The sequence below is a fragment of the Sus scrofa genome, chromosome 11 (genome assembly GCF_000003025.6).
Source record: "Sus scrofa isolate TJ Tabasco breed Duroc chromosome 11, Sscrofa11.1, whole genome shotgun sequence".
NCBI classification, from domain to species: domain Eukaryota; kingdom Metazoa; phylum Chordata; class Mammalia; order Artiodactyla; family Suidae; genus Sus; species Sus scrofa.
The window spans coordinates 12792738-12806156 of NC_010453.5; the positions used below are offsets into that span (position 1 = coordinate 12792738).

Consider the following 13419-nt stretch of genomic DNA (forward strand, 5'->3'; position numbering starts at 1 on the left):
GAACCTACAACCTCATGGTTTCTAGTTGGATTTGTTTCTGCTGAGCCACAATGGGAACTCCAACCCATATGTTTAAATGGCTATTCTAATTAAAAACGAAAGAGTTATAAGAAAAGTTAGTAGTATTAGAAAGAAAAGGGGTATCTGCAGATGGCATGATTTCATATACCATCATTACATTATGGAAAATCCAAGAATATCAACTGAAAAATGACTACAAACAATAAGAGGATATGAAAAGATGACTGGGCATGAAATGAGTATATAATGTATTAGTCTTTATACGTACAAACAATAATCATAAGATAATGGAGGAAAGGACAGTATATTTACAACATCAATAAAAAAGAAAAATCTATAAACTTTATAAGAAATGTGGCGAGATCTAAATAAAGGAAACATGTAAAATGCAGCCAAGGGACACACAGAGGATACACCATGATCATGGATGAGAGGACGTGAAAAGGCAGTATTCCCTAAGCTAACTTGTAAATACCAGGAGAAACAGCAAAATAATTTTTCAGTGATTTAGACCAGCTGATCTGGAAGTTAACATTGAAAAATAAAGAACCAAGAAGAGCCAAGAAAATTCTAAGGGTGAGGAAGAACTAGCTCCAAAGGATTTGAAAATATATCACAAAGCTATAATGATGAAAACTAAGGTGATAGAAATAGTACCTATTTAAGATAAACCTAAGGATCAGATTGGAAAGGCCTGAAATACATACAAAAAAACATATGGGTAGTTAAGGGTATAATAAAGATGACACTTTAAATTAGCGGAAAAAAGATGTGGGGGGCATTTTGGTAGACATTTAGAAACCAAATTAAAATGGACACAAGCCACATACTGACTAGGACATATTCCAGCTACATCAAAGATTTCAGTGTAGAATATCAGAAATAATTAAAAAAAAATTTTTTTTTCTTTTCTGTGGCATACAGAAATTCCTGGGCGAGGGGTCGAATTGGAGCTGTAGCTGCAGGCCTATGCCACAGCCACAGCAACATCAGATCCCAGCTGCATCTGCGACCTACACTGCAGACTGCAGCAACGCTGGATCCTCAAGCCACTGAACAAGGCCAAGAATCAAACCCGCATCCTCACGGACACTATGTTGGGTCCTTAACCCACTGAGTCACAACAGGATCTCCCAGAAATATTTTTTTAAATGATCCCGAGGAAGGCACAAATACACAAACCCCAGAAGAATCGAATAATTTGACAATAACATTCAAAAACTTGTGTGGGAAAACAAGAAAAATCCAACCTTATTAAAAATAAAAAGAAATACTGGGGGGAAATACTGGTAATTTACATTATAGACAAAAGATTAATTTCCAAAATGCATAAAGTACACCTACAAATTATTAAGGAAAGTACTCAACAACTCAGCTGGAAAAGAGGTGAAGAGAATGAAAGAGAATTCACAAAAAGAGATAATGAAAATAGCTCTTGAACAACTGACAAGGTCCTCGCCTCAATCACACTTATACCAAGAGCAAAGCAAATAAAACCCATTGTTTTTTTACTACATTGTGCCTACAATACTTTATATGACAGCTATTTGAAAACTGTTATCACAATTATAAATATAATCTGAGCCAGCAATTCCACAACTAGGAATTCTTCTCATAATAAACTTGCACAAGTGTACAATGACATTTAAGTGAGTTTCATCACTTCAGTATTATTTGAAGCAGCAAACCTGTATGTTTGTCCAAAGGGACTGTGGAAGAATGAGGAAGCACTCTGTTGTACACATATGGCTCAGTCTTCAGGATGTTGAATGGAAACAACAGAGTAGTAGGTATTATGTTACAATTTGCATTTTAAAAATAAAGAATACATATATACATCTTCTACGTGGATATACAAGATATGGGTAACACGGTTACTTTTGGGGGTGACTGAGAAATAATGGGCAGAGCTAGGTTCACATAAGCCTTTTTATACAGTCTGAATTCTGAACCATTCATCAAAATAGATAAAATTTAAAAACGTTCATTGTAAAGCAATGGCAAGCATGTAAATTTACACATGTGTGATGATTATAAAAAGTCATGTATAGTCTTTTTACCAAAAATCAGCCACTGATAACATTTTGTATATTTCCCCGTGTTCTTTTTTTTTCCCTCTGTATTTAAAAACCATAGCTGAAACCTACCCATGTGTGCCATGATCTTTTTCATTTAAGGTAGAGAGAACAAGAAAATGAAGCCCCATGTGCCCACCCCCCAGCTTCGACAATTATCACCACACGGCCAACTGCCAACCTGGTTCCTCTAAAGCCCCTTACCACCACCCTACCCAACTGGGGATTATTTTGAAACAAATTCTTTGTATCATATGTCACAGATTGCAGTTATTTCAATTACAATACCACTCTCACACCCCAAACAGTCAGAATGATTCCTTAACACCATCAGCATTTGGTTTTAAATTTGCCCAATTATCTCATAAATGTTTTCAGTTTGTTTAAATCAAGAGCCAAATAAAATCTGTACAGTTTGGTTGATATTTCTTTTATCCCTGAGTTCCTCCTACCTCTTTTCAATGTTTTTCTTGTAATTTATATGTTGAAGAAATCATGTAATTCGTCCTGTAAAGTGTCCTAGATTTTGAATCTTGCTGACTGCAACCCCTCCCACCCCAGGGACACTTCACACATTCCTCTGTTTTCTGTAGTTCCTGTCAACTGGGTGTTAAAGGGTGGGTAAGAGTTGGGTTTTCTTTTTCAAGAACTTGACACAGTAGTGCTGCACTATGACAAAATACTGCACTTTCTTTCTTTGTGTCAGTGGTAAGGGCAACGTAATATTTCACCGCATAGATTAACCATGCTTTCACTATTCACCCATGCCATTTCTAATTCAAGCTAATTATGTTGACCATTTCGAATTTCAAGCTACTACAAAGAAGTCTAAAAGAACATCTTCGAACATAAAACTCTAACTGTATTTTGGATTCCTTCCTATGAGAAAGTCATAGAACTAGAATAGTAGATAAAAGTGTGAATGTTTTTTAATGTATATGGGCCAAATTATTCTTTAAATTATATTCCCACTTTTATATTTCATCAAAAGTTCTTGCCAGTTCTAATTATTTTAATTTTTTGAACTTGATAAGGGGAAAAATATAACCACATACGATCAAATTTTTTTTTTTTAAATAAAAAGGTAAACTGTTGGGGAGTTTTTATTAGCCACCTATATTTTCTTTTGGAAATTATGTTATACACTTTGCTTACTACTGAATAGTAAGAATAATTTCTTCCCCTCTTTTTGTGGCAGAGATATTTTGCTTGGGAAAGGACAGAATGATTTTCTTAAGGAAGAGCCGTGTTAAAAGTTCAACAGTATATGAAAATAAGCTTTAACTTTGAATCCAAAGAGTAGTGACATTATTGAGTAACAGGTAAAAAAAGAACACCCTTCTACCTTTCATAGACTAAGTAGAGTAAAATGTCATTTAATTAAAATGAAAGCAAATAAAAAACAAAATCTTTAACATCTCCTTTTCTTTCAGCATATGTCTCTCAAAACTTTTAAGAGTTTTACGCATCTGTCATTCTGATATCAGAACTGAAGCCCTGATAGTTATCTCACTCTCAGGAGCATTCATCTAAGCAGCGTTTAGCATAGTTAGCTATTCTTCAGGAATGAAGGATATTCTTGTTCTAAAACCTCCCATATTAGAGAATATATGTAGACATGGGGTGTCTTTCTTTAAGCTTCTTTCAGAGTTTAGCTGAATTTCTTATGTCTTTAAAAAAGAATTTTTTTTTGCTGTGACAGCTGTCTCTTAAAAGTGGTACTATATTGAATTCTAGAAAGAAATGCTTCATCAGACTCTTTTCTAGTACTTTTTCAGTTAAGTGTTTTCTCACAAAAGCACTGGAGAGTAGAAATAGACTAGAAGAAATAGGTAAATCCAATTTACATGAACAATTATAAGCAATAGTATCAGAATTAGTTCTGAAAATCAAGCACAAAGACTAATGTTAGTAATCAGAGGCCATGGGTTACTGAGGGCTGAACACACGCTAAACACTCAGCATACATTAAAAATTTTCATCATTACTTCGGCATGATGAACTACACAGTGTAGGTTACTACACTGTCCTTATGTCATAGATGAGGAAAGTGAGGTGGGTGGGTTAACTTGCCCAAGTTCACACAGAGTTTGAATCTATGTCTATCTGAACTTACTAGTACTATTTTTTTTCATGGGGGCAGCGATCAAACCTGTGCCACAGCAGTGACAACTCAGGATCCTTAACCACCAGGCCAGCAGGGAACTTCTAATTTTTGTACACATTCTTAATTTTCTTAAGATAAATTTCTCAAATCTGGGTCAACGGATATGCATTGTTGTGTCAACAGACGTAAATTACTTAAGCCTTTGATTCATATTTCCAATTTGTTCTAAAAAATACAGTATCAACCTCTGCAAACTCAAGAGATAAATCTGGCATCATCCGCTCTTTTTCTCCCTTTTCTTTGATAAAAGGTGCCTTGCCACTTTCCTGCCTTTTATTTTAATTGTTTATGCCTTTCAAATTAGGAGTATTTTCTCCTGACAATCATGAAGACATTAAATTCATAAAAATTTCTGTGGTTAGGGAAATTGTGGTTGTTAGGACCAAGGTTTCAACCTTCTAGCGCAGGAGTGGTAAACTATGGCCCATGGACCAAAGCCTGCCTGTTGCTTGTCTTTGGCCTGTGAGCCAAAAACGGTTTTTAAGGGGTTGTTAAACAAAAAAGAAGACTGTTAACAACAGAGACTATACATGGTCCATGGAGTCTAAAATATCTACAGGCATACCTCAGGGATACTGTGGGTTCGGTTCAGATCACCACAATAAAGTGAATATGGACAAAAAAGTGAGTCACACAAATGCTCTGGTTTCCTGGTGCATGTAAACGTTATGGTTACACTGTAGTCGTTAAGTGTGTATTAGCATTACATAAAAAAAGGTACATAAATAAATTTAAAAATAATGCTATTGGAAAAATGGTAACACAGACTCAAGGCAAGGTTACTACAAACATTCAATTTGTAAAAAAAAAAAAAAGAAAAAAAATGCAATATCTAAGAAGCACAAAAGGGCAAAATGCAATAAAACCAGGTATGCCTATACCCTCTGGCTCTTTACAGAACAAGTTTGCTGTTCCTTGTCTAAGAGATAAGCACTTTCAAACTAGGTTGGCTGGTGTTAAACAAACACTTGCTCTGAGAGGCAGCCCTTGCCCTTCAAAGGTTTAAGAAACATTTTTGTGATCGATCTGCTGAGACAAACTCTTGTGAAATTTTACTATACACCATCTACCTCTTTTTATCTTTTCAAGATTGCCTTTTAAATTTTCGTATTCTCCTTTGTTGGATTTTCACAAAGATCTCAGTAAAATGTTTGTGTAACTACCTACTTTATAAAATGAATGACTTGGAAAATGAAGGGATCACTTTTGGAAGTCTGGTCATCGACCCACATATTGAGAAGATGAAATAAATACACTAGGCTCTTAGATCTGCTCACGTGATCCACAAAAAAGGGAAGCAGTGACTGTCACGTTGTTTTGTTTTAGGAACAACCAAGCCATGAACACACATACAAAACATTGGAGGATACGAAATCCTCACTTGGCCAAGGATTATTATACTTAAAGCAAAGGAACATACAGTGGCATTAGTTAGCAATCACTATAGATTGAGCTATATAATGTGGTTGATATCTGTTTCCTACAGTTTTCTTAGGGTAATTTTACTTGATCTCTCTTTCGTATCTTTTACCTTTTATTATTTGCGGCCTTAAAAACCCAAAAGTCAAGCTTGTTGAAACTTCATCTAAATGAGAATTTAAGACCCAAGTCATGGCCTGAGGAATTATCCATGACCATCGAGTACAGACATTTTGTCAGTTATTTGTCTGCTCAGGGATTTTAAAATGTATCTCGAATAGCTAAGCCACTAAACAAGTGACCATCATACACTTTGCTTAAAAAACTTTCTAAAATCAAGGAGTTCCTGTCATGGCTCAGGGGAAACGAATCTGATTAGCATCCATGGGGATATGGGTTCGATCCCTGGCCTCACTCAGTGGGTTAAGGATCAGGTGTTGCTGTGGGCTGTGGTATAGATCGCAGACACGGCTCGGATATGGTGTTGCTGTGGCTGTGGTGTAGGCCAGCAGCTATAGCTCCGATTCAACCCCTAGCCTGGGAACCTCTGTATGCTGAGAATGCAGCCCTAAAAAGACAAAAGAAATTTTTTTTTTTATAAAATCAAGCATACTTTTATCAAAAGAGGTAGAATAATTACTGGTTAGAAAACTGAAAAGTTCAGAGAAAAGCTTTACACTTAAAAAATACAAATAAAGTATTTGGAACTAAATGTAAATCCCTATTGCAATCATTTGCCATACAAAGCTCTACTTAAATTATACATATTTCATTCAGAACCTTAAGAGAATAATGATCTTCAGAGGAAGAATTGCAGGCAACTTTTTAAAGTTCATCACATAAGAATAATCAGATATGTGACCTGGTTATTCCTAAAAGGACCTACAAACGAGAAGTACAGTTGATCCTCAAAGAACACAGGTTTAAACAGGGCCTGTGTGGGGAGGGGGGAGCAGCCCCCCCCAATGCCCTCCTTGTTTTGCTGTAGTAACAAATTTCCTTATTGTTACAATTAAAAATAAAATCAGCCCAGAAGAAAGAAAACAGTAGAAGCTACTGAAAACATGCTGGGGAGCCTGTCAAACCAAGCCTGTAAAAGACATTTAAGTCAACTACTGCCACCTAGTGAGTCAGTCCTGTATTCATTATAGGACTTGACTACTTTGAAACCCATGTTTCTGTTTCATTATTTTCAGAACTGTTCTAGTTGATTTTCTTTAGGGTTTAAGGGAATATATGAGGCATGCTTATTGACTCCACCGCTTAAAGAGCTGGGAAGGGAACAGCAGCTGTGTTAAAGAAAGAATAAGAATGCACACCTTGAGAAACTGAAATTGAACATGCTGATGTGTAACAGGGATAAATTAAGAGCCACACTTCCATTCCTAAACAAAACAAAGCACAAGAGGTTTCCTTTGTGGCACAGTGGCAAAACAAACAAAGCAAAAGACACCCAGAAACAGAAATAACAACTATACTGTAGAAGGATGGGAGTCAAGGTTCAATGGCAATGCTTGAAGAAAAGTTGGTTGTATGAAGTTAACAGGGTCACGTGGCTATAGCTACTGCTCTGGATAGCACAAGCAAAAGGGGTATTCACAGAACTAATTATTTTAAGAATTGCAGGAATAATTTAATTTATTTAGTACTTTTATATATAAAAAAAGGAGTGGATTAATGGTGGAGGGAGATATATTCCACAAGCCATGAAATTAAACAGAAAATTATTCCTAGGAAGAGGAGTATGAGGTGAATTTTTTTTCTAAGTTTTACTATTTTCATGTAAATTTTATGAATTACTAGAGTCCACATGGATTACTCCTCTCTCCTTTTATGATTTCGACACTTTCACATATGCCTTTTCATGTGCTTTTCTTTGTTTGTTTGTTTGTTTTGTTTTTTTGCCATTTCTTGGGCCGCTCCTGCGGCATATGGGGGTTCCCAGGCTAGGGGTCAAATCGGAGCTGTAGCCACCAGCCTACACCGGAGCCACAGCAACGCGGGATCCGAGCCGCGTCTGCAACCTACACCACAGCTCACGGCAACGCCGGATCCTTAACCCACTGAGCAAGGGCAGGGACCAAACCCGCAACCTCATGGTTCCTAGTCGGATTCGTTAACCACTGCGCCACGGCGGGAACTCCTGAATTTCTATAATTATTAAATTTTCTATTTGCTGAAGGTTTTGCTTTAATGGTTTTATATGTTTTTTATTATTTGTTTTTTTAATGAATGTGGATTATTTTAATAAAGAGAGAATAGTAACAATCAGGTCTAAATTAGGCCTATTTCATTCATATATATTTCCAAGTATTGATCTTATTGTGGGCCTCGATTTGTTTCCTTAGTTCTGCAACTTCTCTTTTGATATCATTCTGCTGTTTTGTCATCTCACTTTCAAATGCCTATGTTGCCAAATTCTTATCTTCATTAAGAATTATTTCTTTAGCAAATATGCTCTTGCGTAATTTTATCCTTTTCCTTGGATTACACTGGCTTTCAGAGAGGGTTTATCTTTCTTTTTTTTTTTTTTTGTACTCACATGTTGGATAGCTGCCATTTATTTCTTTTTGCTTTGTCATGATTAACACGGGCAGCTCTTATACAGCACAGGTGAATTCTCCTTGATAAATGTCTACCTTTCATGATACTTATTTTTCCCCTCTGACCTAGAGTTTCAAGGCCTGAGGGTTATACCTGGGGTTGGGGGTGGCGGAGCACCCTAGAGCCCTATGCAGCTCAGTTCGGTTACTTGAGTTCTTTGCTGTTTTGAGCTTCGTCCTGTCCTTTACAAGGGTGCACTCTTCCAAGGAACGGATCCAGCGACATGGACCTATGATCATCCCAAACCCTGCCTGAAGCCCTGGCGTGGCGAGCCCCAGCAAGTTTTGTTTCCCCTGAAATCCTGGAGTAGAGCATGATGGTGGGTAAGTGTGTTGTTTAATGTTGTCCATGGGTGCTGACTCATTCTCAATCTGATTCTCTCCAGGTTGAGAGTATTTGGTAAAAAACCTCAGAATCTGGCAACTTCACTTTCTTTCTCTAAATGGCTATTAAAAGTTGGAAATGGCACCTGGATTTTCTTTCTTTTTTCAATCTCTACTTTAAAAACAAAAACAAAAATCAAAGGTTGATACCAGCTTTATTCATAATTGCCAAATGCTGGAAAAACAGCCCAAATATCCTTCAATAGTTGAACAAGCTGTGGTATACCCATTCAATGGAATGGTACATAGCAGTCAAAAGGAACACATTACTGATACACACAGCAATGTGGGTGAATCTCCAGTGCATTATGCTGAGTGAAAGTAACTCCACTTTTTGTTGTTTCTTTCTTAAAATTTTTTTAATTTTTCAATTGAGGTAGAATTAACATAATACATGACATTAGTCGCAATTATATGACATAATGATTTGATATTTGTATACTTGGTGAAACAGTCACTACAATAAGTCTAGTCAACATCCCTTATGCTTCATAGTTACATACTATGTTTTTTTCTTATAATACAAACTTTTAATGTCTACTTTCCTTTCCTTTCTGTGGTAAAATAGGCAGAGTTCCTGCTATTAGAACTGTATTTATTTGCTTATATTTGAGGTTGAAGTGCTTTCCTGTGATGGTCTGAAGGGGTTTAACAGCCTGCCCCACCTGGAGGCACATAAGCCCTACCGCTGCGAATGGATCACATCTTTCATTGCAGAAGCTCCAAAACACCCCCGAGACGCTTGTGTGCAGGGCCAGAGTGATCCTGGTACCAGGTGTTGGGCGGGGGGCTGTGTCCCAGCTCTGCCCTGCCAGCTGTGCCACTTGGACCAGCAACTCACCCTCTAGCCCCACCTGCCTCAGGTGTAAATGTGGACGATACAGGACGAATGTCACAAGGCTGCTCCCCTCACCACAGTCAGAAGTTAGGGTTTGTAATCAAGGAGACATTCTAAGTCAATAGGTAACTCCACTTTTTGAACTTATGGCATGAACTTGCACAAATTCTTTTTTGAGTACTTGCTGCTTATGTTTTGTTTTTGTTTGTTTCATCAAAGATAATAGTCTATGATCTATTTCATGTCACATCTTTACCGAAAGTCTTACTCTATGCTTTTAAATAAGACTTAACTGAATATACACAATAAATATTAAAACTTTGGTAGGAAAAAAGCAATTTAAAACTGAAGACGGATGGAAAGAATATTAAATAAGTAACTGTCAAGCAAATCAGAAAATCATTAAACGTTTTTAATAAAACGATTAGCTCTTCTGTGGGACTATATATAAGAAATTCACAACAACAAAAAATACCCCAATTATTTAACTCACAGGTAAACACCATTTTAATTTTACTGTAGATACCATCTATTCTTTTATTTTTTAATTTTTAAAAATGTTTTTGCTTTTTAAAAATGTTTTGTTTTTTAAAAATGTTTTTGCTTTTGCTCCATACACCTGCTGCATATGGAGTTTCCCAGGCTGGGGGTTAAATCAGAGCTACAGCTGCTGGCCTATGTCACAGCCACAGCAACTTGGGATCCGAGTCACATCTGCAACCTAGACCACAGTTCACGGCAATGCCATCCTTAACCCACTGAGCAAGGCCAGGGATTGAACCTGCAACCTCATGATTCCTAGTCAGATTTGTTAACCACTGCACCACAACGGGAACTCCTGATACCCTCTATTCTTGATTGAATATCGTTTAGACTGCATTCTTATACTCACAGGCCAAGGCTGTAGATCATTCAGTCCTTTTTCTAATTTCTCAATATCTGGAAACTTTGTAGCTCCATCAGCATCTGCCATAAGGATTTTTTCTCCTCGAGAACTGAATATACCCTGTATTTAAAAAATTTCAATTAAAAGAAAGTTGCTTAAAATTAAGGTTACATTTGGTAACATATCAGTTTTTTCTCTTTTACTTAAAATACCCGAGAATGAAATATTAGATATGAAATGGCAGAAGGACACCAAAGTTCACTGAAAACAAATTACATTGGTAAGATCTTTCCAAAAGTACCTAATGTCTATTTCATGATTTTAAAAACTTTGTGCAGTCATACTAGTAGTATCTTGGAAAATATCAAGATAAGAAAATAGATTTTGATAAATTAAAGTTCCATCAGTAAGAATAAAAATGTAAAATACCTATGATAAATATTATATCTGTATTATATATGTATCATGGTGCTGAAAAGGGATCAGGGGCTCCTTAGAGCAGCATATGAAGGATATATTAGAATTCCCACTGTGGTGCGGTGGGTTAAGGACCTGGCATTGCTGCAGCTGCAGCATAGGTTGCAGCTATGGCTTTGATTCGAGCCCTGGCCTGGGAACTTCCATATGCCGTGGGTGTGGCCAAAAAAAATTTGCAAACACAGAACACATTTATGGAGCAAATTAACAAATATATTATAGACTTTTTTGTGAAATGCACCATAACGTGAAAGAATTTTTATTATGGGGAGTTCGCATCATGGCGCAGTGGTTAATGAATCTGACTAGGGACCATGAGGTTGCAGGTTCGATTCCTGGCCTTGCTCAGTGGGTTAAGGATCTGGCCTTGCCATGAGCTGTGGTGTAGGTTGCAGACATGGCTTGGATCTGACATTGCTGTGGCTCTTGAGTAGGCCAGCAGCTGTAGCTCCAATTAGACTCCTAGCCTGGAAACCTCCATATGCTGTGGGTGCGGCCTGAAAAAAAAAAAAAAGAATTTTTATTATGGAATCTAAAGTATTTTTAAATTAACTGTTGAATAAAAACATGTGGAATGTCACTAAAATTTAGGAAATATGGATATATTCAAATGCTGTTTTATTACTTGAGGCAGGTATCTGACATTTAGCAAAATTTTGCCATTCAATTTTGAATTGATGGGTCTTCTGGGCAAAATATGGCTCTACAAGTATATATTTCACACAGAAATAAGGTATGCATCAACAATTTCATGGTGCATCTGAGCGATTTCTTTTTTCTTTTTTTTTTTTTTTTGTCTTTTTTTTTCTTTTTAGGGCTTCATCTGCAGCATATGGAGGTTCCCAGGCTAGGGGTAGAATCAGAGCTACAGATGCCGGTCTACACCACAACCACAGCAACGCCAGATCCAAGCTACGTCTGTGACCTACACCACAGCTCATGGCAATGCCACATCCTTAACCCAATGAGCAGGCCCAGGGATCAAACCCGCGTCCTCATGGATACTAGTCAGGTTTGTTAACCACTGAGCCATGATGGGAACTCCTTCGCTGTTTCTTAAGTGTAAATATACTTATGGTTTGATTCAGTAAAATAACATTGTGACTGTGTGTAGACATCTAGACAGACTGCTGACTCTATAGTATAAGGCCACGAAGTAGTATCTGTAGAGTCTTTATCATACCCATTAGAATATGGGTTAAAAAGTAAACTAAAAATGTACTTAGCATCTGAACATCATAGACTAAGATTTAGAAAAGAAAAACATTACAAAATATCAAATCTGTAGCTAGAGGTTTGAAATGAAAAAAAAAAATCAAAGAACTATTTCAAGGATACATAATAAAGTTGACCTATAGGTTATCACATAGCAAACGGCAAAGTGCCTTTGCCCCCAAACTTGTTTAAGCCCCATTATGCCTTTTTTTTTTTTTTTTTAGGGAGTCCTTTAATGCCCACTACTCTCCCACTCTACTGATGGCCGCACTTCACTGCCAACCTTCGAGGAAAGTCTAGGTCAGCGCGCCCATTCTTGTCCATTCAATCACACCCTCTCTCCTCTGACTGTTCTTTCTCTGATTTGTCTTCTTCCCGATGGGCCTCTTTTCCCCGAGGCTTGATTCCTGGCTCTCCTTTTTCTTTCTATATCCTCTTCCTTGCCAATTTAACGGCTTCACTACCATCTAAAACACATGGATGACTCTCAGGCCCTCTCTCCCAGGCTATTCTGGATACCACCACTTGGTATTTCAAATTCAGTATGGCTCAAACTCAACTAAATATACTGTCGCTTAAACCAGTTCCTCCTCCAGTGTTTCACTCCGTCTAAGGCATCCTCCTCCTCTGAGTTTGGTGACTCATTCCTCCTCCCATCACCTGATACACTGACCTCGTTCCGCACACCCCTCACATCTGTCTTCTCTTTTTCTGCTGCGTCGCCAGCATAATCCAAATATTCATTGTACCTTGACGACACCACTGTGTTGGCTGCTGCCACTCTGTCAGTGGTAACACCTGAAAGCCCCTGGCCCAAAGCCCACAATCTGAACCCACGTGACCCTCCAGCCTATCGCTAACATCAAGCCCCACGTCCCAGTTCCTCTGCTGTGCCTTTGTTAGTGTTCTCTTCTCCTCTGCAAGATCCCTGTCCCAACTGTTGCCTGGACAATTCCTAATTCTCCTTGAAGACTTCATTCAGAACTCCCGTCCTGTGGGGCGTCTTTGCTGCTCCTTCCAGATGGAGGGTGGTGGCCACATTCTGCACAAACGTCTACTGGAGCGTTTACGACATTCGTGAACTGCGACATCCTTAAGGACAGGAGGGGTATCTTTCGTTTTGCTCTCTCGAACGAAGGACCTGCATGCAGCTGACCCTCAAATGCTGGCTGAATAAATGAATGAACGGCAGATTTAATATGGCATTAACCCCCTGTTCTTCTCCCTTCTGTACATCCTGTGACCCAGGCAGAGCAAACTCACTGTTTCTAGTACACATCGCAAGCGTTCTGCCTCCTGTGTTTTCTTGCTTTGCTGACTGGTATGCTCTTCTT

The 13419-nt window shown here is 37.9% G+C and overlaps 1 protein-coding gene across 1 annotated transcript in view; it reads right to left on the bottom strand.

Moving 5' to 3' along the window:
* ALG5 (ALG5, dolichyl-phosphate beta-glucosyltransferase) overlaps window positions 1-13419 on the bottom strand; it is a 38421-nt gene that overhangs the window by 15189 nt on the left and 9813 nt on the right. The window contains exon 6 of the mRNA NM_001244320.2: window positions 10400-10513. Within this exon, the coding sequence (NP_001231249.1) occupies window positions 10400-10513 (114 nt within the window). The remainder of the gene's footprint in view (window positions 1-10399; window positions 10514-13419) is intronic.